General features: G+C 52.9%; 1 protein-coding gene across 2 annotated transcripts in view; it reads right to left on the bottom strand.

The window, feature by feature from the left end:
• ERG (ETS transcription factor ERG) overlaps positions 1-25,366 on the bottom strand; it is a 162,172-nt gene that overhangs the window by 43,095 nt on the left and 93,711 nt on the right. For both annotated transcript variants that reach the window (XM_036243489.1, XM_036243488.1), the window contains exon 2: positions 13,478-13,695. In XM_036243489.1, coding sequence (XP_036099382.1) covers positions 13,478-13,617 — 140 coding nt within the window. In that variant the 5' untranslated portion in view covers positions 13,618-13,695. The remainder of the gene's footprint in view (positions 1-13,477; positions 13,696-25,366) is intronic.

Here is a 25,366-nt window from a genome sequence, read left to right as displayed (position 1 = left end):
GCACACCACTCCTATTCTAGGGTGCCGTTGGAGCCTCGGGGGCTGCTCCGCCCCCAGCAGGGCAGGTGGGAGACACAGCCAGGACACGTGTCAACAGACAGAAGGAACAGCTGCAATTCCTGGAGAAAACAACGTCTTCAGGGGCGTCCATTAGGCACCGCTCTAAGAAAACAAAACCTCAGCATGACTCAGAGAACTGGAAGGCGAACCTAAGGCTCTCACCATGAACACCCTCTCGGCTCTTCGCCAGGGGCGGCAAGGAGAGACCCCACTGCACAGTCTGCCCCCCGCTACCGCGCTGTGCTTCACCATCGTTCTGCGCGTTCTGGGGCGGACAAGCCACGGGGACCTGTCACAACAGCTGGGTGCCCACTTGCACCAGACCCTGCCTGGGCGGGAGGACCACGCGGTCTCGTCTCTATCATCACAGGAATCTGGGCGCTCAATGCATCGCTTTTGAAATGCACAGAGCAAAGGGCGTTCTTTAAGACCTGAATTCTTAGTATTCATAGCAGTGTTTTCTACGCTTCTGTGAAACTTCTAAAGCAATTCACTAGATGCTTGCTAAGGGGCTAATCGTTTGGTGCCTATGAAATGCCTCTGTCTTACAGTTTGGGGCATACATTTCTTTACTGCAAATAAGCATGGGTCAAGATTTTCTCTCAGACTCTCTTAAGAGCATACAAGCTATTATGCAAATCACAACCACAATGTGCTATCACCTCACACCTGTCAGGATGGCCATATAACAAAACAAATGATAACGGGTGTTGACGCATATTTATCCAAAAGAACTGGAATTAGGTTCTCTAAGAGACATTAGTGCTCCGTTGTTCATTACAATACTATTCACAACAGTCAAGCTGTGCAAACAGACATGTCCATATAGATGGATGAATGGATCAAGAAAATAGGGTACAGCCCTGGCCAGTTTGGCTCAGCGGTTAGAATGTCAGCCCGTGGACCCGAGAGTCCCAGGTTCAGTTTCCACTAAGGGCATGTACCTCGGTTGCAGTTTGTCCCTGGCCCCAGATGGGGCCGTGTGGGTGGCAACCAGTCAATGTGTCTCTCTCACATTGATGTTTCTCTCTTTCTCTCTTCCTCCTTCTCTCCGTCCTGCTCTATCTGAAGACAAATGCAGAAAAATGTCCTCAGGTGAGGAAGGGAGGGAGGGAGGGAGGGAGGGAGGGAGGGAGGAAATGGGATACATATGTACAAGGGAATACTATTCTACTTCAAAAGAAGGAAGTTCTGCAATATATGACCAATACATGAGTGGAATAAGCCAGTCACAGAAAGACAAACACTGTGTGATTCCACTTATATGAGAGATCTAAAATAGTCAGATTCAGAGAATCAAACTGTGGAATGGCGGTGGCAGGGGGCTGGGGAGGGAGAAGTGGGGGGTTCCTAATCGGTGAACAAAGTCTCAGTCCAGTGAGATGAATAAGCTGTGGAGATCGGCGTGCCGCGCTGTGTCTTTGCTCAACAACAATATACGCTGAAAATTTTGTAAGAAAAGGGGCAGATGGCATGTTCAGTGTGCCCACCACAACGAAAGAAAATAAAGAATCACTGCATCTTAACCGTGTGCTCACATTCACGTTTCCGGGCCCGGGTTCCATGTGTACCCTGCAAACACTGGTCGTGGCGAATCCACACACGTGGCATCGGTGGGAGGCACCGGAGCCGGGGCACAGCTGCTCCTCACGGCTCACAGTGGGCTGGGGTCTCCTGAGAGGCGGGGCTGGTGCAGAACAGAGAATGTCTCGAGGACAGCTGGGGCACCAAAACGTCAGGCCCATCACTAAACAACATCCTCGGGGCCACGCCACTGTAGGGGTGGCATCTGGACATAACCGCGGTCACGCTAGAGAATACAGAGATAGTGTAGAAAGACCCCTCCACCTTCATGATGAAAATGATGGGGTGCTGGTGCCCTTCTCCTCAACTAGAGACACATGCCTCATGAAGCTGTCTTGTTGAACCTCAATTAACTGATCACTCTCAAAAAGAATTTGGAAAATTAAGTTCAGGTGAGTTGAGAACATGACTTAAAATGTACTATATTTTGAATAAATGGTAAAAAAAAAACCGTGTACAATATATCAGATACATTGGAAATTTTACTAAATATAAACTACGGTGAGAAGTCAGATATATCACCAAACCCAACTGGGTTCTCACAGGGCCAGAGACTCAGAGGGCTGGAAGAAACCCCCTCCGAAGCCCCAGGCATGACCCTCTAGAAGCTTCTTGGATGAACACGTCTTTAGCTATGTTAACGGTTTTTCAAGAAGGAGATTCCATCATTTCCCTCCGTAGCTACAGAGTTATATTTACGTGTAGGTGTGGTGGTTTTTGGAATATATTTAATTTCCCACCCTTCCTCAAATTATGTAAAGTTTGCAACGGGTTACAAAAATGCATATAAAACAATATGATAGCCCATGTAAACAAAGGAATGGAAGGGACTGGAACACCATGGCCGAAAAGTCATTCATCAAGAGAGAAAATCAGCCCATTGAGCAAGCTTACTATTAGTAATTGCTAGAGCTGAGACATCAATGTATCTCTGAGCTTCCCATCAGCCACAGCAAAGAAGGCAGTGTATCCTGTTACAACGCAATGTGTCCAGAAGAGGAAAGCAAACCAGTGATTCAGTAGAAGCGATGCTTTTCCTGGGTTCTCAGCTGCTTCAGCTATAGAACTCAAGATATAGTCTGGCCGGGGTGGCTCAGTGGCTGAGCGTCGACCCTGCACCAAGAGGCCATTGGTTCGATTCCCGGTCAGGGTACATGTCCAGGTTGTGGGCCTGATCCCCAGTGGGGGCATGCAGGAGGCGGCCAGTCAATGTTCTCTCTCATCGTTGTTTCTCTCTCTCTCCCTCTCCCTTCCCTTCTCTAAAAGTCAATACAGAAAAATAATTTCTAAAAAAAGAAAAGAACTCAAGAGACAGCGTGTGCTCAGCCAGCCCTCCATACGTGCCTTTTCTTGCTTTTGAAAAGAACCAGCCAACCAGAGGTCAGTGGAAAAACATTAAAAAAAAAAAAGAATTAAAAGATGAAAAGATCTTGAGAGACAGAATGCTACACAGTCTAGTTTCCACAATCTTCAAATTTCTGTTTTAAATTCAACTTTGCCTCTGAGAGCACCTACTGCATTGTGGGAATATGGGAAAACACATATTCACGGACCCCTTGGGTTCGTCTTGTCGGGTGTTTGTCTCACGCGAGGGATGGCTCCCAACTCCTGCCACGTTGTACTCGCGTCGTAATCGACCTGAGGGTAAAGCACCAGAAACGCGGTCTCGCCTGTGACAAGTGCTGTGGGTTCGCTGTCACTGTTCTTGTCAACGCAACTCCACGAGGTCAATGCCTGCAGCAGGGATGTTACTGGTGACGCACAGAGAGGGAGACACAGGTCATGCCCATGGTCACATGGACACCAGTGGAAGAGCTGGACTGGAACCTAGACCACTGGGGTCCTGAGACCAAATACCCGATCACTGCCCTACAGGATCCCACCTGGTAACACCGTCCGAGCGGTCTCTCTCACAGACACAGACATAATTGAATGGACCCTCAGGAGACTTGGCGCCGTCTTCACTACAGAGTATTTTCAAAAGACTATCCTGGGAGTGGCCCCGAAGACCGTCGTGGAGAAGGTACAGATGTGAACTCAGTGGGGGCAGCGTGCGCAGACGGGGCAGAGCCTCCTGGGGGTGCAACGTGTATCTGGATATACACATGAAATTTGATATGTCCGATTAAAAAAGTCAGCCACCTCAATTTACAGTTGAAGGTCACATGCTCCTCCCGAAAATTTCCTGGAGGGGCTTGGCATGGTGTGTGCTCTGCACAGAGACGGGCCGACGGCCTGAGTGTGAGGGGAAACCAGGGGTGTCCCCATGCCCAGAGGGCAGAGAGGACTCGAATCTGACTCAGATCGTGGGCCTTCTGGAGACAGAACCGAGGACCAGGCCAGAAGCTGGGCCACTGGGAAGCAGTCAACCCAGTTTTGTGAGATCAAGTGGAACACAGCCCGGGACACGAGCTTCCTCAGATGTTTCCACCCATAATGCACCCCCTCCTTCTTTTTTTTTTTTTTAAAGGAGTAATGTGCCTGTAAAAATGTACCAAGAAATTAAAATTAGGGCTTTGGTTTTTGAAAAGCAAAATGAACCTGGCATCTGACATGGGTTTTGCTCACATCAGAGTCTAGTGAGAACAGGCACATCATGGAAAGAGCCCACAGTGAAACGACCCAGACGAGGCCGTCGGCGGCAGGGATGGGGCCTGGGCCCCGAGCTGCCGTCTGTGCCGTGTGAATGGACCTCATTTATCCGACGACGCTACGGAAGGCAGCCCCGAGCGATGGCCGCGAGCTTGCTAGCCCATTAAATCTGATTCCCCCTGAGTTGAGAACAGTTAGCAGAGGTGCTCAGGGCTCACAGAAAGCCCTAAGGAGTCAACGCTGAATTTAGGAAATCAATATAACGTGTTCTGGTGGGTCCAGGCACACCCGCTAACGCTCTAGAAATCCTACCCGTCCTTCGAGACCCACCCTCCTTCCTGTTTCTGAACTCCCTCTGCACTTGGAGACAGTTCACCGCCGTGTCCTCCAGCACATGCTGGTGGGATTCCCGGGCTTTGCTTAGGGTCGTCGTCCTTGACCCATTGCACCTTCGGGTACATCCACGCTCCTGAGACCGTCCTTGGCTATCTGGCCCTGGGCCTTCTCAGTTCATTTTCCATCGAACAAACACTGATAGAGCAAGTCTCTGCCAGGCACCGTCCCAGGGGCTGGGGATACGTGAGTGTCCCTACTGTCACAGGGGCTGCAGTCGCGTGGCTCAAGGCCCTCTCCCCATCCTGTGTCCCCAAACACCACAATCCACACCACCCCTAACCCTCACGTGGGTCAGCAGGCGCGTGCTGACGCCCATGCGGTCTCCAGCTCCTTACTGTTCATCAGCTGTCATGTCTTCACAACTGCTCTTTAGCTTATCAGGTGATGTCACGCCATGAAGTTACAAGGGGACCACACAAAGGTCCCTGGGCAGCTCCGCCCTACGAGCCCAGGAGGTCAGTTCCAGGAGAGGGTCACCGGAAGGCCGGCGGGGCAGGCACCCCCATCCCAGGCCCGTCGCAAGCAAACCCGAACACAGAACTTCCCTCTCACCGCCGTCTTCCTAAGCACACACTCCCGAGAGCACACACTCACTCCGTCGCCTGAACAAACGCCTAATCAGGCTGCGTAGCCTGGAGCGAGGTAAGTCGCGCAGAAGGTATTTTTAGGCCCCGAGACAAGGAGGGGATTGTCTGGGGAGCTCTGGGGTAATTTGCGGGTCTGTTTCATTTCTGAATCACAGGCCATGGAAAAGCTGCTTCAGCCCACGGCCGGGCAGCGGGCGGAGCGCGTGGTGATTCATGGAGAACTCTGAGCCCCGGCTGGAACTGCAGACGTCTGTCTTCCCAGCTGAGTGTGACTCTCGCCCTCCCTAAATATTCTCCCTACACCTGGTGCTGCAGGCTTCCCACCGGCCCTCGGCCTCCCCCTTCTCCCCAGCAGCTGAAGACGAAATTAATTAAAAAGTCACCACCAACCGACTCACCAACAGGGAGTTCTTTGTCCCTAAGAGGGACTGGAAGTTTCCCTGGGAAAGTCTCATTATTTAAGTCTATATTTACATATTTCTCGTCGCAGCTGAAAATGGGTGTTAGCAAGACCACCTGACGCTGAGACCGTGCATCCTGTTGGGAGTCATCGTTTGGAAACAAAATGTTCTCTAGAACAAGAAGGTCGCTGCAAAGTTCCATCCTAGACGGGGCGTGCTACCTTTTCTATCTTGTGAGTTCTTTCCCTATTCTCAAAACACTCCCCTTTCTCAGAGAGGAAAGACTTCAGCCCCAGAGCCAGCACGGTGCGTCGGGTTTTTATTTTCATAACAGGCTACGTAAATTCTGGTTAACCAGAATGATTTCCCTTTCAAGGCAAAAATAAAAATGTCGAGGCAGCTGCCTGGTGCCCACCGTCGGTGCCCCCCGTGCCCCCGCGGGAACCTCTGGTGGTGTAGTGAAGAACCCAGCTCGCGGGCTCTCGTCTCCTAACCGGTGCCCGTCGTGTGACATCCGCGGCGACAGCAAAGACGGACAGCCTCTGCCTCCCGCCTCACTTCCCCCTGTGTGAGCTCTCCCTCACGCCATGAACTGCCACCCACACAGACCAGGCCCCTGACACGCCGGCCGTGCTGTGACCACTGACCGCGCTGTCACAGTTCGGAAAGGCCACTGGTTTGCAAGTGCCCAGCCCCACGCCACCCACAGCCTGGAGGTGGCCGAGCTCGGCTAGGACACCATCCACGCCAAGCCGACGCCAGCCCTGGGGCGGGACGGAGCAAAACCGATCACAGTTGTGAATGTCGCCATCCCGCACTATCCGCGGGGTCTTACAGAAAATGTGAAACAGTACAGACACGGAATCCCATGTCAGTGGGTCCCAGCAGAAAGGCAGAGTCTGGTCCCCGGGAACTGCTCTCTAACCGCAGAGACTGCGTGTGGCGCCTTAAACGAGAGAACTGACGAGCAAGGACCTGGCACCGGGACTCCAGCCTGCAGCTGGGCGCTGGGCACAGTGCCCCTTCCAGCACGGTGACAGGCGGGGTGCCTAAACCACCAGCACCCTGAAATCGAGATGTTTTTGTCTTCATTTCAGCCCCACAGGTATTTAATGAGCCACCGAGGTGCTCAGACGGCGGGTCTCTTCGTCACACTATTTTTAAGAGGTGGGTCTGTTTGGAGACACCTCGTGAAGACAGTGTCGAGGTGAGAGCAGGTGAACTGACCTGCTGTAGTTAAATCAAATGTACTTGCATAAGTAAATTTTTTACATGTGTAATATATACAAGAAATCAAAACAGTGTTGGATTTACTGCCTCTCAGAAGATAAGAGGTAGAACATATGACTTGCCCGTCACCTGGACAAACCCTGCTGTCCCAGCCGACCCAGAGACGTCCAGCTTTAAGAAGGGCCTGGAGGGAATGAGGAGGAGCACAAGCCTGTGATCCAATGGCCTACGACAGGAAACTCAATGGTCTTCATCTGTAAAATGGGTACAGTCACAATGCCGTCTCGTCAATTTAATGAGGGATTTGGATGATGCATTGTATATAATAAATCATGATGTGCCGTAGAAATATTGTTTAATCTTACTACTGGCAGATTCTCTCTCCTGCCCAGGGGGTGGGAGTCACCCCTCCTCCCTGCTACGGCCGGGCCCCGAACACCCCTGTTCTAGTACTTGCCATGTGATCTCACAGAATCCCTTCCACCTCTGCGGGGCCCCGAGCGTCCCTGAAACCACCTTCCCCACAGCTTCGCTGCTACCGGTGCAGAGGAAACACCACACGCGGCTGGTTTGGGCACAGGGTTTCTCGGCTTTGACACTGCTGACAGGGGCCCAGGTCGCTTCTTTGGAGAACAGATGCTGCCCCGTGTTTAAAATGTGGAGCCTCATCCCTGGCCTCCACCCACTGGATGCCAGGAACACCCTGAGTTGTGACAATAAAAGAGTCTGTAGACATTGCCAAACGTACCCTGGAGGCACAATCACTGGTTGAGAACCCGTTCATGAACTACGGTCCTCTGAACTGAATGAAGCAAGGAGGCAACAGCGCCTCTCCTCTGTGTGGTGTTTATCAGAGCAAAGTGCATGTCCCCAGGGTCCCACCCCTCCATCACGACCACCTCCACGCAGTCCTCACCATCCCTCACCCGAATTCCTGCGGAGGCCTCCCGCAGTCTCCGCTTCAGAGGAAGAGCCAGAGAGATCCCGCTAAATCTGAGTCACGTCTCGTCCCTCCGATGTTCTCCTCACTCGCTCCCAGTGAAGGTCACACCCCCTCAGGGGCCTCACAGTCTCTCAGTTCACATCATGTCATTCTTCCTCTCAGTCACTAAACATCAGCCACCGCTGCCCTCCAACATTTCAGGCCGACCTCAGGGCCTTTGCACTTACCACTCCTTTTGCTTAGAATACTCTCCTGCTGCTTGACCTTGGGGCCTTCGACATCACTGCCTTTGGGGCTTTACTCAACCGTCACTCCCTCAGAGGTGATATTCTCAGGTCACCCTATGTAGAGCTGCCGTCCCTTTGCTGTTTGTTTTCTCTCCTTCACCTTTACCTCGGTCTATCCTGCGGATATTTTGGTTCTCTAATTCAGTGGCTTCTTCCCCGTGAGGAAGCAGACTTGGTGAGGCTGGACTCCTCTGTATGTGTTATGACTGTATCACAGTGGTGCTCAAATAACACTTGTCGGCTGAATGAATGGCTCCACGCGTAACCAGTGTGTCTGATGCCAAGACGGGCCAATTAGGTAACCCCCTTTTTCATCAGCTCCACCACACTACAGGTGGCATCTTTTAAAAATACTGTATTAGCAGCATCTTGCTAGCTGACCGTTGGCTGGAATTGTCATCCCACACGACTCCCCTTCCCAGCCCACACTAAGGCCCGACGACGGCCTCTCTGGCCGCATGGGCTCAGCAGGCAACGCCCTGTGGCGTGAGGCCGGGAGGCAGGGAGACGTCCCGGGAACAAGCTCTTGTTCTCTCCCAACCTGTTCACGTCACGGGCCACCTTCGTCCTATCCTGCGACTGGGCTCATCAGTACCTCCCTGGATCCTGCAACAGAGCTGTGGTCCTCAGACCTGTGAGCTTTGGAACCCCACAAAGAGCTCATTAAAACACAGAGTGCTCCGCACCTTCCCAGAGGGTCACCTCATTCAGCAGGTCTGGGTCGGAGCCTGGGAATCTGCATCTCTAACAAGCCGCCAGGTGGTTCTGATGCCGCTGGTCCTGAGGTCCCAGGGGAGCCCACACCCAACAGAACCACACAAGTTCATGACTCCAGGTGGTCTGGGGGCTGGGCTAGAGGTAGGACTCACAGCTGGACACACAAAATTCATTAGGTTCCAGCTGTGGTGAGCCCCTGGGGGGCCGACGCGGAACTGCCATCACCTCAGTGGGCTACAAGGGTTGTTCCTCGCCTCTGAACGGGCGAAGGAGCTGCCACCTGCCTGAATGTAGCTGAATCTTCCAGACAGGGAAGCTCAGACGCAGGGAAAGCCTGCTTTGCACACAGCACCGCCTGCCTGGTAACGGAAGGCGATTTTGTTGTGGATGGTGTGTGCGTACGCTTCTCGGCCCAGCCCACCAGCCTATGGCGCTGAGCCTTAGGGACCTCACCGGGAAGGAAGGCCATCAGCGGGGGGTCAGGAAGGGGCCGGGCAGGCGCTGAGCCCCAGCAGGGCCTTGTGTGTCTGTGCAGTTCTCCATGGAGTGAGGCTGGAGCAAGAAACGGGAGGGAAAGGCAGGGCGGCCACAGGCCGCTGAAGCTGCACGATGATGTCCACACGGCGTAGGATCAAGTCAGTGTCGGCCAGAGCTGCGCCCTCTGCCACAGCGGCAGCCAGGCCGACCGACGACTCCCCGCTGGCGCCCGAGCGGCGGGTCCTTCCCTCCCGCTTCCCTCCATTATTCTCACCAGAGCTGTCGCAATGGCAAGAGCTCTCCTTCACCACTTGTCCCTTACTTCAGGACCTCCTGAGCGCGTTCGGGCCGAGCTTCTGTAGAATTCCGCCGCTCGGTGGGAGATGAAGCCCTTCCTCCTCCCGAAGCACTGGGCCTTCCCTCCGGGTGACTGACAGGTAAGGACGCACGCAGCGGACCCCTCGCGAGGACAGTGTCTACGTGGAAGGAGCCGGCTCATGTTCTGGCAAAGCCCACGCTGCACAGAGGGCTCTTCTCCCAGAGGCCTTTGCAAAAGAGCCAAGAGGGGCCACCAAGGGAATAGCCCACATGTCCCAGCCAAAGTCCCATTTTCGACATATGTAAATTCCCCCTGAACTTGACTCCAAGAGGCATGTGTGCGACATGCTCGCCGTACACGAGCTCAGAGCAAGGACAATTAGAAGGAGTGACAGGGTGTGGACAGGAAACCAGCCAGCCCAGCTCGGAGGAACGCTGGCTTGGAGTCTGAAGGGACAGCTCCACCGACCGCCGGGCAGCCCAGCAGCCAAGGGCACCAGGCACGGTGCTCGGCAGGTGGCGTGGCTGCGAAGGTGTCTCACAGAGGTGGTTAACAGCTGTGACCCACGGACCTTCAGTGAAGGTGACTGCTCATGTGGGTGAGCCTCGCCTCATCAGTTGAAAGGTCTCAGGGCAAAGCTACTTCCCTGGGGAAGAAGGAATGTGCCTGGAGCCCGCAGCAGGGACCCTGCAGACCTGGCCTGACAGCCTCCACACCTGTGTGGGCCGATTTCCTAAAGCAAACCTGCCATCGAATGAACGCTACGGCGATGCTTCTCTGGAGAACCGAGACTGACAGACACGCCAAGCTCTGGGAGGGACAGCAGGGGCACACGTCAGGGCCCTGTGTCCCCGGAGCGTTCTTGGGGAGGGGAATGACGACACTCGGGGACCAGTTGGCATCGGTGTCATAAGTCGATTCCACAAAGTATGGGGGTTTCTGGGCGAATGTGCTTCCCTCGCCCTGTCCAACAGCAGGCCCCCCATTTTTCACCAGGGAACCATATGGACGGACCTTGGTCAAAGGCAGACGGAGTCCTCAGAGTCCTCATCATGGACAGGCCCTGCCAGCCCGACAGACGGACGAGGAGAAGGACGTGACTGACTCCCCTGGTACCCAGCCCCTAAACGCATCCCAGTTTGCTTCGAAAGCTGGGGGTGCCTTTAGAGGTCCTGTGATGGGACGTCCTGAGAAATCTCCGAATTCCGTGCGGGCCTGAGCCAGGAAGATACTGATGTTTCCACTGTTCTCCTGCAAGGAGACTACCCAGTTGCTCCAAAGTCTAGCCCTGGCCGGTTAGGTCAGTGGTTGGAGCGTCAGCCCGCAGACCAGAGAGCCCCAGGTTTGGTTCCCACTAAGGGCACGTACCTCGCTTGCGGTTCGTCCGCGGCCCTGGTCGGGGTCATGTGGGTGGCAACCAGTCAATGTGTCTCTCTCACATCCATGTTTCTCTCTCTCTCTCTCTTCCTCCCTCTCTCCTTCCTGCTCTATCTGAAGATAAATGCAAAAATGTCCTTGGGCGAGGATTAAAAAAAAAACAAAGTCTACTGCATTTCCCCAGAAAGCGACCCTCAGCTGAGTCCCGTCTTTGCACCGGCCTGAGAAAGGACCACCAAAGGCCCTTCCAGGTCTGGGCTGAGGAATGTGGAAGAAGCTGCTGGGAGTCTGTTCTTTTCCTGGGGACCAAAGCCCCCTGGCCTGGCTCAGGGTGGCCCCTGTCCTGAATCCCTGTGGTGACCACTCAGGCTGGGAAGGCTGCCGGAGGGCGGGTGGGCGGGGGCCTTAGCTACTGAAGGCCCCCATCAAAGGACATGGCATTTGCTCTTCAGCAGGCCAGCGGGCTGCGACCCCTCCTCCTCCTCCTCCTCCTCCTCCTCCTCCTGAGACGCAGCGCAGGGCGAACAGGAGAAAGCCTGGTTTCCGCAGCACTGTCCTCCCCACCTAGCCGAGTCTCCTCTCTGAGGCTGGCGAATGCGGACCCGTGCTCCTCAGGCTGGCCCTGGGCCAGAGCTAGAAAGAGGGGCCAGGGCGCGCTCTCTGCTCCTGCCAGCTGGCCGCGCCGGCTGCCCTCTGCCCGAGGCGGGTTCCCGCCCTCCCTCCCCCCCACACGCCCCCATGTGTTTCCTGCAGGCAGAACCCAGCGTTCGAAGAAGAAAGCTCTGGATGCGCGTCTTGCTCGTGGTGTCCCCACGAGGACTCTCCTGCGTGCACGCACCAGGTGACGCCGTGGGGACAGAAACCGGTCGGGGACCCCAGGCGTTCTCTGCACTGTGCCTCTTCTGCCGCACTCTCCCAACACGATGGCCCTGTCCTGCGTCTCAGAAATGCAGGGGGGGGCAAAGGCAGGTTTCCAGCAGTGCGCGTGGAAAATAATACCACAATTAGTCAATGATAACACGAGAACAAACTCTGCGTCTTGTTTCCGCACAACTGTAATCCTACTTGTGCCCCATCCCGGACACATAGGTGATTGGTGGCAACACTCTACCAGATGGACAGGACTGATCTGTGAGACATTTACATGTCACAAATAATCCCCCAGGACGCTGGTGTTCCGGACCCCGGGATGGCATTCTCTACCGCGGACCTCTCAGAAGTCTGGAAATGAATCTCTTGAGGAGGTCCGAGGTGGGCCTGCCTTGGCTGGACTCCCACCTCAGGTACCCAGGCCACAGCGAGGCTCAACGTCGGCGTGATCGTCCCAGTGTCCAGAAGAAACTGGATGCACGGAGCTGAGCGGACGCCCAGAGCCCGTCTCCCTTCCTGACACAGCAGCATCACTGCTGACCCCACTCCAAGGTGCTGCGACTTGGCACCTTCGTCAAGGCCGCGCTAGAAGCTGACGTAATAGTTCCCAGCACTTAGAGAAACGCACAGAGCACTAAAATATATGTGACAGCTGCAACAGACTGCAGAATGCCCTGGGTGTAGACCCAAACACCCTTGGTTTGAATCCAAATTCTGAGTTCCTTGAAGCAGTGATCTGGAGTCAGCCCGAAAACGCCTGAGCCTCAGTTTCCTCATCCGCCAAATGGGGGCAAGCACCTCTGGCCGGGCTGCATGGAGGACGATCAGGGCGCTGGGTGTAGAGGGGCTTTGCACACAGGGGAGCGCGAGAAGGTGTGAGCTGCTCTTAGGACTCTACGGCGGACCGTGCAACATGTTAAAAAATTATCCTTTCTTTGTCCTGGGATTTTATATTCTCCTTCCTGAATATAGATGGAGTATGATATCATAATTGAAACCAACTTTACTTTTCAAGACTGCATCCGATGAAATGCTTTGGAGGGCCGAGGCTCATTCTGCATTTGATAATACATTCTATCTGACAGCACAGAGAAGTTAATGATTATGGGTGATATGGGAGCTCGGCTTTAAGTGTGAGTCAAGATGAGAAGCAGCAGGAGCATTAAGAGAAGGGGACCGAGGAGGGAGGAGGGGTGCGTGGGTGGGGGTGACGGACAAATGTCTAGGGGGGTCCATGAGCAAGGGCATATGGCTTGGACACATGCTCCCGCCTGGCCACTAGCTGACACTCTCCGTCCACACAAACGTTACGCAGCGCTATTCTCCAGACAATAAAAAGCGCAGAGATGAGTTCTGCCATATGTGTGCAAGCCTGCGCCCCCACCACAGAGCCCTCGCGCCTGGAAAACTGAATTGAACACCACATCTTCAAAGCGAGTTCTCGGTAAATATACTACCGGTTTTACAACCTCTGTCCTCAGCGCAAAGCCATTGGGGAACACATTTTCTCAGCACCGGCCAGGGTTACTGTTCCAAGGCCTTTCTGAAAGACTCCGGGGAGAAGCATGACTGATTCCACTCGGCCTCTCCAGGGGACTGGGGAAAACCGGGGCAACGAGCGTCAGCGGTCTCCTTACCTTGAGCCGTTCACCTGGTTAGGGTTACATTCCATCTTGATGGTGACCCTGGCTGGGGGTTGAGACAGCCAGTCCTGCTGGGGGACACGCGGGCTCATCTTGGATGTCTGTCCATAGTCACCGGAGGAGGACGCGGTCATGTCCGTCTTCGCCAGGTGCGGCGTTCCGTAGGCACACTCAAACAGCGACTGGTCCTCGCTCACCACCGACAGAGCTTCCTGCACGTCCAAAGAAACACACGGTCAGGACAACGGAAGGACAGGCGTGGTTCACGGAGCTGCCGACTTCAGAGGTGATTCTAACCGAGACCACATTTCAGGGCGTTTTAATGGTCTACCTTTCAAAAGAAAAAAGTGGCTGGTTTTCTTCCCTCCAGACCCTAGGCGCTGGCACTGGCCGGCCCGGGAAAACTTTTATGCGGGTCTCCTCACAGCCTGGCTTCACCGCAGCCGGCAGAGAGTACCCACTTTAATCTCCACTCAAGGAAGTTGAATTTCAAAGGTCTTCGGAGACATCCAATTGCATGTGTCATTATTTGACAAATGCAATCTATAATTCAAGCAGACAGGGTACAGGATGGCCATGGAGATTAAAAAAAGAAACAGTGACGGCTCACACCTAAGCATCTGGCCAAATTGCCACATTCCCCGGAGATTTTAAGGAAGCGGTACTTAGAAGGAGAGTGGGGAAAATGGAGCACCAAAGGACAAACATACAAAGATATGAATTTTTCCACTTCGAAGTTATTAGCTGCAATAGACTCACAAGTGGTGCTTCCATGATGGTGAACATCTGGATGATAAATGAACCAAAAAAAAAAAAAAAAAGCTGTGAATTATCCAGATGCCTTCAAATACCAGGATGTTTAAAATATCTGGGTCACTGACAAGCTCTTATTTTTTTTTTTTCCTTCCTTTCTACTGACAACTTTGCTCTTTTGCATGATTTGGTGAGAAGAAATAGGAATCTGTTATTGGTGGATCACTTTTCCCTGGTTTGGAGTCAAGCAAGCGGCTGGCCTATGACTGTGCTGATATCCCCCCACCCAGTCAGCAAAGGCAAACGTGATCTGGAAATTTCGGCTGTGTGGACGACACACTGCGCAGCAACTACAGCGAATGAGCATGAGCCCTGGTTTTCACCACACACACAGTCCTCGCGAGGGCTCGTGTTTTACTTCAGCCCCTCGGCGAGCTCTGTATCGCCCTGCGCTCGTGAGACGAGACGCGCAGGCTGCTTGGGACCCACATTTTTTTTTTTACTGGAAAGTTTGGAGCCAGAGGTGACTGTGGAGACCGTCTGGTCCGAACTTCTCACGCCCAAATGAGAAAACCTGAGATCCAGAACGATCCAGACCTGGATGTGAGCTGCCCAACCAGGTCAGGGGGACATCAGTGACCGAGTGGACTTGTGTTTGATGACCTGCTCCTCCTGCCCCACAGCCCACGAGGCCGTCCTTACACTTCCCGATTCCGGATACATGTGGCATTCGCACTCCCTTCTTTTTTTTTTTTTTTTTTATCCTCACCCGAGGACATTTTTCCATTTTTTGTTCAGGTAGAGTGGGAGGGAGAGAGAGGAACAGAGAGAGAGAGAGAAACATGGATGTGAGAGAGACACATTGACTGGTTGCCACCCGCACAACCCCAACCGGAGCCCGGGACAAACTGCAACCGAGGTACACGCCCCTAGTGGGAACTGAACCCGGGTCTCTCAGGACCGCAGGCCGACGCTCTAACCGCTGAGCCAAACCGGCCAGGGCCGCACTCCCTTCTTATTCTTAGAGGTGATCACTGAATAACTAAGGGTGCTCCCTGTTAGTAACAGAGCCTCGCGGGGCAGCCCAGGAGCACCAAATCCTGACGGGGCACGTGCCGTTTCACACACCCAGCCCGGCGTGCACTCTGCTGCCTGCCCACCCACCCCAGGGGCAGGGTCTTTCCCCACACGTGACCTCCAGGCAGTGAGGCAGTGAGCGGGCTGTGCCGGCCAGAGCCAGAATCAGGCACAAGCAAGGAGGGAAAAAAGGAAGGCATGTCGGACACACAGCAGCATCAAAGACGACCCACAGACAGACAGCGACCGCGTGAGCCCAGCACAGTCCGGGGTGCAGAGCCGGGCAGGTTGACGTCGGGGGCCCTGACCTGCTGGGCGCTCCTGGTCACAGAGTGAATGGATTTAAGGAATCTAAACTCACAGATGGGGTTTCGAAGTAAAACTGCCACCATGGATTTAGGTAGTCGTGCTAATTTATCCAGACAAAAATGACAGCTTCTTAAATAATGTTGGCTAAATAGACTCCCTTCCTGCAGCGGTGCTGGAGAGAAAGGTTTTACACGCTCGGCCAGGAACAGGGGGCTGCGGCTGCCCCTTCTCCCGCCAGCCCTGCTGGCTCCACCAGGGCTTGGAGGGGAGCAACACCAGGTAACGTTAGCGCCGGGTCATGCACAAATGTGTGATTTAGATCAAAAAATGAACAGAAAAACGTCAGATATAAGAAACGGGCTCATTTAAAAATTACAAACAGAAAAGAAAGTAGCTTTCACAACTAAAAGAGTCACAATGTTACAATATGAGTATGTCCCCAAGAGAAATTGGGATGTTCTTGCAAACACATCTAACGAGCAAATAAATATAGCGTGAAAGGGACCGAACTATCAGAGCTACGACAGGGCTACAGTGTGTGCCGGGAGGGGGCGGAGCCCACTCACATCTGGCAAAGCACATGGTTTTCTAAAGAAAGGAATCAAAGTTCATTAAGATCGAGATAGAAAAAAAAAAAAATTTTACAAAAGCTAGAGATAAGCGAGGCACACATCTTTCTCTTCGCATCTTCGAGTTCTCCTCAGAGTTAATCAATGGCCTAAAAAATGAGAATGGTGGTACGGCTCAGAATTCCAGACGTTGCTTTTGTCCACCAGGAGAGACGCGGTCGGAAAACGAGGCTTCAGGATAAGCATCTCCAAAGGAGTGAAACCCAGTCCACATCTCAGAAAGACAGAGCAACCAAAGAGCAGCCCCCAAGTGATTCCAAGTAGCCCGAGAATGACCAACACTTGGAAGGAAGGGCAGGTCAGGAAAAAGAAGCAAACAAGTAAATGAAATCACGCGCGCCATCAATGCAGCACATTTTAACGACGGGGCGTAAGAAGCTTCAGGGCGGTGTTCAGAGACCGGCTTCGACAGGGATGCTCTCTACCAACGACACACGCCACAGACACACTGCGTCTCCTCTATCACACGCAGGCTGCGCCATCGCTTTGGTTCCGGTCTGAATCGCAGAAGGGGATTCGGAGGGTTCTCCCGCCCAGCAGCCCTGGGACCTCAAAGCTGGGAGGGGCTCTAGCCCAGCAGGATGAAGACCAGAAGGAACACCACTCTGTACACAGGCTGGTAACACCAGGAACACACGGGTCCCTCGACTCCGGCTCTGCGGGGGACTCCTGGTCTCGGCTGACGCTGTCCCTGCCTCCCTGCCTGCCGCCTGGCTCCCCTCCTCTCCAGCATCACCTCACCTACCTACCTGCCTACCCACCAAAGGCGTTGCCTTAGTGAACGTGTATAGGATGCTCTCCCGGAACCTTCGGCCGGCTGCAGGACTTGCAAACTGCGCTGGTTGCTTTATAACAGAGAATTCAAGAAAGTCAAAACCTGGCAGGAACGTGGCATAATAATGTAATATGCCTGCCTCTGTGTTACTATAAAAAGACCTGAACTTTAGATTGGTGTGTGCGAGTGTGCGGGGGTATTTTTTCTGTCGCTCCAGGAAAGTTGGGATATTCTGATGTGGCACGTGGCAGACGACCAATGCCATTTTTTACGAACTTAGGAGAAACACATAAATTCTAAGCAAATTGCCCCCAAACAAAAGGACCCGCTGTGTTAGTGTACAGTGTTTACGGTTCCATTTGAATACGACATACACCAATAACATGTGAAAACTGTTCCTCTGGGCTTCGGTCACGGGATAACAGTTGACCAACAGTTCCAGGAAGTGCAGAGAACTCTACTCGCTGGTATTTCATACTGTAAGACTAAGACTGAAATATGTTTTTATTTTACAGCAACTCGATTTGGGTACAACACAGGATCCAAAATGTTTAGATTAAAAACGAAGGAGAAAAGTAAAAAGTCAGCCCTGGCCGGTTTGGCTCAGCGGTTAGAGCGTCGACCTGCGGTCCTGAGAGACCCGGGTTCGGTTCCCGCTAAGGGCACGTACCTCGGTTGCAGTTTGTCCCCGGCCCTGGTCGGTCGTGCGGGTGGCAGCCACTTGATGTGTTCCTTTCACATCGATGTTTCTCTCTCTCTCTGTTCCTCTCTCTCCCTCCCACTCTACCTGAACAAAAAAATGGGAAAATGTCCTCGGGTGAGGATAAAAAAAAAAAAAGTAAAAAGTCGAATGCACTTTGTATACAAACTACCATTTCCAGCAAAAGGTCCTGATGCTGTCCCTAACAGATGGATATTTTGAGAGGCTCCTCTATTTCAAGTAAAAGAATTAGAAAATGAGGGTTTGAGCTCAGATTTGCTTCTAACGTGTGCCCGATGGTTCATGAAAATGCTAGAATGTGAACACAGAGAATCCAACATGCTTAAACTTTCATGACGAGCTGGGTGTGGTCAAGTGTTGAAAGCGAGAACATGGTAAAGAATGATGAGCTCTCTCTCCCAGCTGGAGCACGTGACGCATACAGAGGGAGCTGGTCGTTAGGTGGTTTTCAGAAATTCAGGCGCCGGCCAGAACTAGATGTCCAGGGAAGCCAATGTCACCTTAAACCAACAGCCCACCTTTCCTTGGCAGGGTTCTCGGCTCACGATCACCCGACGCAAAACTCTTCCTGAAATGCCTCCCGCGCCAAACCAAGCAGAATTCGGTACCCAGAGCCCCGGGCCCTGCACACTTTCTCTTGGCTCCGTCCTGTAACAGACCAGCTGCCTTGGTAAGCACTCTGCCGGCAGGAGCGTTTCGATGTCCTTGCTCTGCGTTCCAGATGAGCCCCTGTCCACGCTCCCCAGCTCGGGAACCGGGGTGCATCTAACAATCATGGGCATGTCTCAGCTTACTGGCAGCTTGCTTCTTCCTTCATGGCAGACAAAACGGTTCGTTTTATAACCGATGGCAGCTCACGTTTTCTGAGCTATGGTCCCTTAGTCCTGACAATAGTCCTGTAAGCTGGGCTGCCATTCCCGCAGAAGAGGAAGCGGACCGAGAAGGAAGTGGGGGCGGGGATGGCAGAGGCGGGGTCTGTGACTCCCAGAGGAGCCCCCCGCCGAGGCTGTCTGGGCACACGGCCTGGGTGCCACAGAGGGAAGAGGCTGGGCTAACGCAGGTCAAGGCATGGCACGTCGCCACCCTGTCACGGATAAGACATGGAACCCCGAGAAAGGCAGAAGCGGAAAGAAGTGGGGTAAGGTAAGAGGATGGATGCCCAGACTCCCAGGATGTGGGACAGGGATCAGAATCGGAAGAGCGAGTGGAAAGTCCCTCGGACAGCAGTAAGTGGCCGAAGCACAGCACGCGCTCCTACGAGCCCAAAAGCTTTGCAGCAACCGGTCCAAGATGCATCTCATCCCTTCTCACCTAATGGCTGAAATCAACAAACTAACTGCTCCTTCTCCGGTTAGTCACATATTCGGGCCCAAACTGATAGCCATGTGCCGAGGTGCGTTCATTGTGGGAGGACTGACTTCCCTTAGCGATAACACAGGACAGACGGGGCAGGGGGGAACTCCATCCATAAATACGCTGCGCAGCGCCGCCTGGAAGCTGTCAATGGATGTCTGCGGACCTAATGATGTTGGAAATCTGTTTAGTACGCGGTCTCGAGCCCAAGTGTTTATAGCGTCTCTTCAAGGCAGAGTACATGCAGGAGATGTTTCTGGAAAGTGTACTCCTAATCCCACTTGGAGGAGAAAACGCAAACACGGCAGACAACACAGCTGGGGAGACCTGCCCTCTGTCACCGTTTGCCCAACACCCACAGGCCCCTCAACCTCAGGAGGTTTTACTATGAACAGCCAGAGCCAGCACCTCAAGGGACGAGAAACTTCGTCTCGCTGGTGCGTCTTTTCATGATAATACCAAAAAGCCAAACGCTATGTTACAGATGGCGTGTCGAGCTGGATGGGAATCATTTTGCCCCTTCTTGACATTATTTTCTTTTCTGCAGTGAAGGAGACATTAAAACCGTATATTAAATGCAACATCTAGCTTTGTGCTCACGTTTTTCTCATTTAACACATTGCTATTTTAGTCCTTCAAAAATATAAAAAATCTTGGATTTACCTCAAAGGAAAAATGTACATAGGCAAATGAAGTCCATCTAAGAGCGTATTTCTCCAATGTGGTATCACTTCAGTATCAATCAAGTTTACAACTTGCAATGCCAGCCAGCGCTGGGAGAATGAGACCCAGGACTGGTGTGAAGGTACACACACACATCCATACACACATATACATGCATGTGTGCACACGCATGTAAACATATACATATATATACACATGTGTGTGCATACATATATACACATAGACATACACATGTACATAATATGCATGCACACAGACACACACGTGTACACACATGTGCGTGCACGCACATATGTGTGCAAACATGCGTGCTCACATACATACCTATCTCTCCATCCTTATCATCTTTATTAATCCAGCACTAGAGTACCTTTCCACATCCCTGTCTTTCAGCAGATCCCCAGAGCAGATGTCTAAATGATGGAGAGAACCTGAATTGCCCTCTTTTTGCCTTTACTTGTTCCTTTCTCACCCTGGCAGGTGCATTCCTTCCCCTCAGCATACCCCTTCAGCAGAGAATGCGCTGGAGATGGGTCCCCTGGGGACCTTGAGTCGAGTTTCTCTGCTCTGAACTCCCCGGATCCCTCCTTGGCTCTGAGCAGGCGTGGCGCCCCCAGAATTCCCTTTGCTCACATACTTCTGGCCCCACTCCCGCCTGTATTCAAATACAACACGTTTTCAGGGCAGGGTCCTGTGTGTGTGTTCCTAGCATCAAAATAGCTTCTGAACATCCCACCCTTGTTGATACTCCTATTAACCAGGGAACTAAGTCGAGGGGCTTGGGCGCTGGACTGACGGTGCTAATGGCCCTCGGCATCCGTCCGCAGTCAGATTACCACGGGGCACGGCAATGGCAGCCGAACCCCAGCCTACGAGGCTTGAACTAGGAACTCCACAGAGCTAGGGGACGTGCAGGAAAAGACAAGGCTCATGTTCCACATCACGCAAACAAGATTTAAGGGAGTCTTGAGGAATTAGAAGCCCAATTTTCCAGCAACTCTGTTTACTCTCTCAGTGCTGCGCAGGGTGCTCCTTGAGACACCTGACAGGAGATGGGGCCGGTGGGCCAGGCAATTGAGGGTCCACGGTTTCACACGAAGAGGACTCAGTCCTGGGAGTCTACACCTGAGCAGCGTGCTACAGTTAACAATACTGTATTGTATACCTAAACATTTACAAAGAGGTTAGATCTTAAGCTAAGTCCTCTTATCAGAAAAAAACATAAATAAAGAGGAAGTAAACTTTCAGAGGTGATGGATGTGTTTATGGCATTGATTGTAATGATGGTTTCATGGGTGAATACTTATCTCCAAACTCCTCGAGTTGTATACATTAAATGTGTACAGCTTTTTGCCTGTCGATCAAGCCTTTAATGAAGCGGTTCAGAAACAACAAAAGGAACTTTGTGTAAGTGACGTTAATAGCTTCTTTGTTTCCACATTTTTTTCCCACAGGCTCCTTTCCTTCTTCAGTGATGAACAGAAAGTGTAAAAACACATGTGAAAACATCCTGTTTGTATGTGTGACGTCTGAGCGAGTGCAAAGGGTGCCATCGGTGCGCCTTCCCGTCCCTCTGCGCCTCCTGGGTTTGTGGGGGGCTGACAGTCAATGCCTGTTTTTGTTTTTCTAATCATCTTCATTACATACCACTCAGAGAATATTCAACCAAAGCCTTCATCTTATATAACCTAGTTTTAAATAATTCATTTGCTGTGCAAAGATCATTTTCATTTCCCTTTTGATAGCCAAATTTGGGCTAAACATGGAGGTGCACTCAAATGCAGAAGGCACTCCCAAATGCAGAATGTGTTCCCAAATGCAGAAGGAACACCCAAATAGGAAGGTGCACCTAAATGCAGAAGGTACACCCAAATAGGAAGGTGCACCTAAATGCAGAAGGTGCACCCAAATGCAGAAAAGGTGCACCCAAATGCAGAAGGTACACCCAAATAGGAAGGTGCACCTAAATGCAGAAGGTACACCCAAATAGGAAGGTGCACCTAAATGCAGAAGGTGCACCCAAATGCAGAAAAGGTGCACCCAAATGCAGAAGGTACACCCAAATAGGAAGGTGCACCTAAATGCAGAAGGTGCACCCAAATGCAGAAGGTGCACCCAAATAGGAAGGTGCACCTAAATGCAGAAGGTACACCCAAATAGGAAGGTGCACCTAAATGCAGAAGGTGCACCCAAATAGGAAGGTGCACCTAAATGCAGAAGGTGCACCCAAATAGGAAGGTGCACCTAAATGCAGAAGGTGCACCCAAATGCAGAAAAGGTGCACCCAAATGCAGAAGGTGCACCCAAATAGGAAGGTGCACCTAAATGCAGAAGGTGCACCCAAATAGGAAGGTGCACCTAAATGCAGAAGGTGCACCCAAATGCAGAAAAGGTGCACCCAAATGCAGAAGGTGCACCCAAATAGGAAGGTGCACCTAAATGCAGAAGGTGCACCCAAATGCAGAAGGCAGCTGGGTAGAACACAGTGGCCCAGAATTTGTTCAAGTCTCAGTTTCTTCAGTGATAAAGGTGGTTTGATCACCAGGGTTGTAAAGTGGACCAAATGAGCTAGGTATGTAAAAGCCTTTTATAAACCTCGAAATTCTATTTTAATTAGGACCACATTATAAAAAGTTGATGTGACCGCCCCAAATTCTGCACATGGACCATCCATTTCCAGTCATGTTATTCTAACAAGCCAGGTGCCAGGAAAAAGTACACACACAGTCTCTCCGACGCAATAGCCATGTACTCTTTGGAAGCACTAAATGTAAAAACCCTATGTCTTCATCTAACATGGGGAGGAGGAGGAACTAACATCTTTTATTATCAGCACATTTGACACTTTAGCTCCTGTGATACAGCCTTTTTGATCCCTGGTCCAGTTCTATCATTTTTTTATATTTGTAATTCTGTATTAGTTTGCTTGATGCCCATTAAACACAAGTTTTGTGCGGGAAGGAATCTGGATCCAAGCTCAAAACTGTAGCCTCAACTGCTGCTACATCCTGATGCTGCTGATGTGCTCTTAAGGAGTGAATGGACAATGGGGGGGGGGGAGGGGAGAGGGGGGAAGGGAGGGAGGAAGTGGGGAGGGAGGACGGGAGGGAGGGAGGGAGAGAGAGGGAGGGGGAAGGGAGGGGGAAGGGAGGAGGAAGGGGGATGGGAGGGAGGAAGAGAGAGAGGGAGGGGGAAAGGAGGGACAATGGGAGGGAGGGAGAGAGAGGGACGAAAGGAGGGAGGGAGGAAGGGGGGAGGGAGACAGGATGGGAAGGAGAGGAAGGGAAGGAGAGGAAAAGAAGGAGAGATGGAGAGAGGAAGTTTTTAGAATCCCCATTTCTATCCCTAGCAGAGTGCAGGGCAAACAACTGATGTTCCTTAAACTCCCCGCAATAAAATCTTTTCCAGCATGTGGAATCCGTGATACTCTTCATTTTAAATTTTCCCTAAAACCTCAGGGTTTCTCACAAACTTGTACAAGAAGTACCCCCACGGCCTGCTCGTGGGACCGCTCTAACTTTGGAAGCTTGCTTGCCCAGCCCAGCTGCTGGTGACTTAGGTTCCGGGTGGCACAGAGCACCCCAGGAACAGGGCTCTCAGGCGCCCAGGGGGACGTCACGGGCATTGTCTTTGTCGCAACAGTCCTGCTGTGAGCACGGGAGAGGGGTGGGGGACCAGCCCTGTTCTCCTCAGGAGGAGCCCGTGAGAAACAGGCACCTCCGCTCGGCCCCATCTGCTAAACACACAGGGCTGCACATCTGGACGGGTCTCATCCGTGGATCTCTGACACATGGATCCATTGTTTTCGATAAAATTCCAAGAATGTTATTCATGAGAAACTCTGGCACAGTGGAAAACCCTGGCGAGCACCAGCCGATGTCCGGGCCCACAGCCCTGAGGCTGGCCCAGGTCGCTTCATCAGGGTCCACGCCTCGCAACGTTCCATCCAGCATTTCCAGTTCAAGCGGACGCATTATAACAACCTTAATTTTTCTTTAAAAGTGGATGTGGTTCCCCACAAACGGGCCTGTCGAGCCGGATCCGACATGCAAGTGTCCGTGGGCCCGTGTGAGTTTTAACGGAGCCGTGGCAACGCAGGGTCTCGGGTTTGAGGCCCCGCTGCTCGCTCAGCTCACACATGCCTGGTGCCTTGACCTCCTCCCCACCGAATGAGGTTCCGGTCCGGGGCTTTCCAAGGCGCCTTCTTGCAGCAAAGTGAAACCCAACGTTCCGACCTGGTGGCCATCCCTTCTGGCCAGGGCCCCTCGGAAGGCCTGCGGGCAGGGTGGGGAGCGACCGCCTGTGGAGCGGCCAGAACGGCCAGGCGTCAACTGCAGGCTGGGAAGTAGCTTCCCGAGTGCTGTGGGCCCCTTCTTCCCCATGACGAGAACGGGGCCCGGTGCCCAGGAGCTCGCTTCATGTCTGCAGGTGTGGCCGGGACCAATCTCCTGCCTGGGGGCGGGGCCGTTCTGCACACAGACCCACAGCAATAATACACTGATTCCACCACCCGAAAGTCTCAAGAGGCCGGGGCTCTCAGGCCGGGACAGGAGCGCCAGAACGGGGCCCCCACTGTTCTCAAGGTGCCCCAGGGACCCCCTTTTCCCCTCGCAGCCCCATCCCCAAATACCTGTTGGCACAGGCAGTGCACCACACAGAGCAGACAGGAACAAGGACGTTTTCTTTTTCTTGGACGCCAACTCCCACTGTGGAAAGAGCCAAGTGCTCACCCACCGCGAGGGTCCCGTCCCTGCCAAGCTCTGGCTTTGGCCCCGTGAGTGATGACGCCACCCGCCCCGCGCTGGGAGGCTAAGCCTGTGCCCTGCAGACTTTCCAGCACATAAATCTGCCCCGGTTGCAGCCCAGAAAGGGGACGGAGTAGCCGGGGTATCAGAACCTTCGTTCGCGCCCTGAGCTGAGCTCACTCCTCGCCTGGGACGTGGTTCGGGGCCGCGGGGACGTGTCGTCGGGACGCTGTCAGGCGCCAACAAGCTGCTGGCAAGGCTTATTTTTAGACTCTGGGAGCCCTGATCTCCAAACCTAATGCGTTTGAATTATGCGTCGTGAACGTGTCCAGCAGTTTCAGACGACACAGACGCACACCATCCCCAGCGGCGCTCCCCGGGGCGGAGCATGAGCCCCTCTGGAGACAGGTCTACTCCGAAGTCAAAACTACCCCGGGAGCCTGTAGCTAGCTCCGTCTGGACCAAAAGCATCCAACCTGCAGAACCCTCGGTGGCCTGAGAATCCTAATGATGCCTCCACAGGGTGTCCCCCTCAGTTTTGGGTCACCTCCTCATTTGGGACCTCTATCCTGTTCCACCGAATCCCCCGGAGGAAGTAGGGCCAGGGAGGTCCATGTCCACTCATCTTTTCCAGGAGAAAGAGAAAGTTGCAAGGCTACGGGCTGGGCACCCCCGTACCGGCCCCGAGCTGCACACAGACAACTTACTGGACAAGTAAGGGGTGGACACCTGCCGCCAGGCCCTGTGGCCTGCGCAGGGCCACCTCCTTCCAGAGGGGTGGGGTCCTCTGAGTCACCACCCAACTAATCTGCAGAATGAGCTTTTTGAGGATCTCAC

Source organism: Molossus molossus, unplaced genomic scaffold, assembly GCF_014108415.1.
Source record: "Molossus molossus isolate mMolMol1 unplaced genomic scaffold, mMolMol1.p scaffold_m16_p_5, whole genome shotgun sequence".
Lineage (NCBI taxonomy): Eukaryota > Metazoa > Chordata > Mammalia > Chiroptera > Molossidae > Molossus > Molossus molossus.
This window is presented reverse-complemented; position numbering and strand designations above follow the sequence as displayed.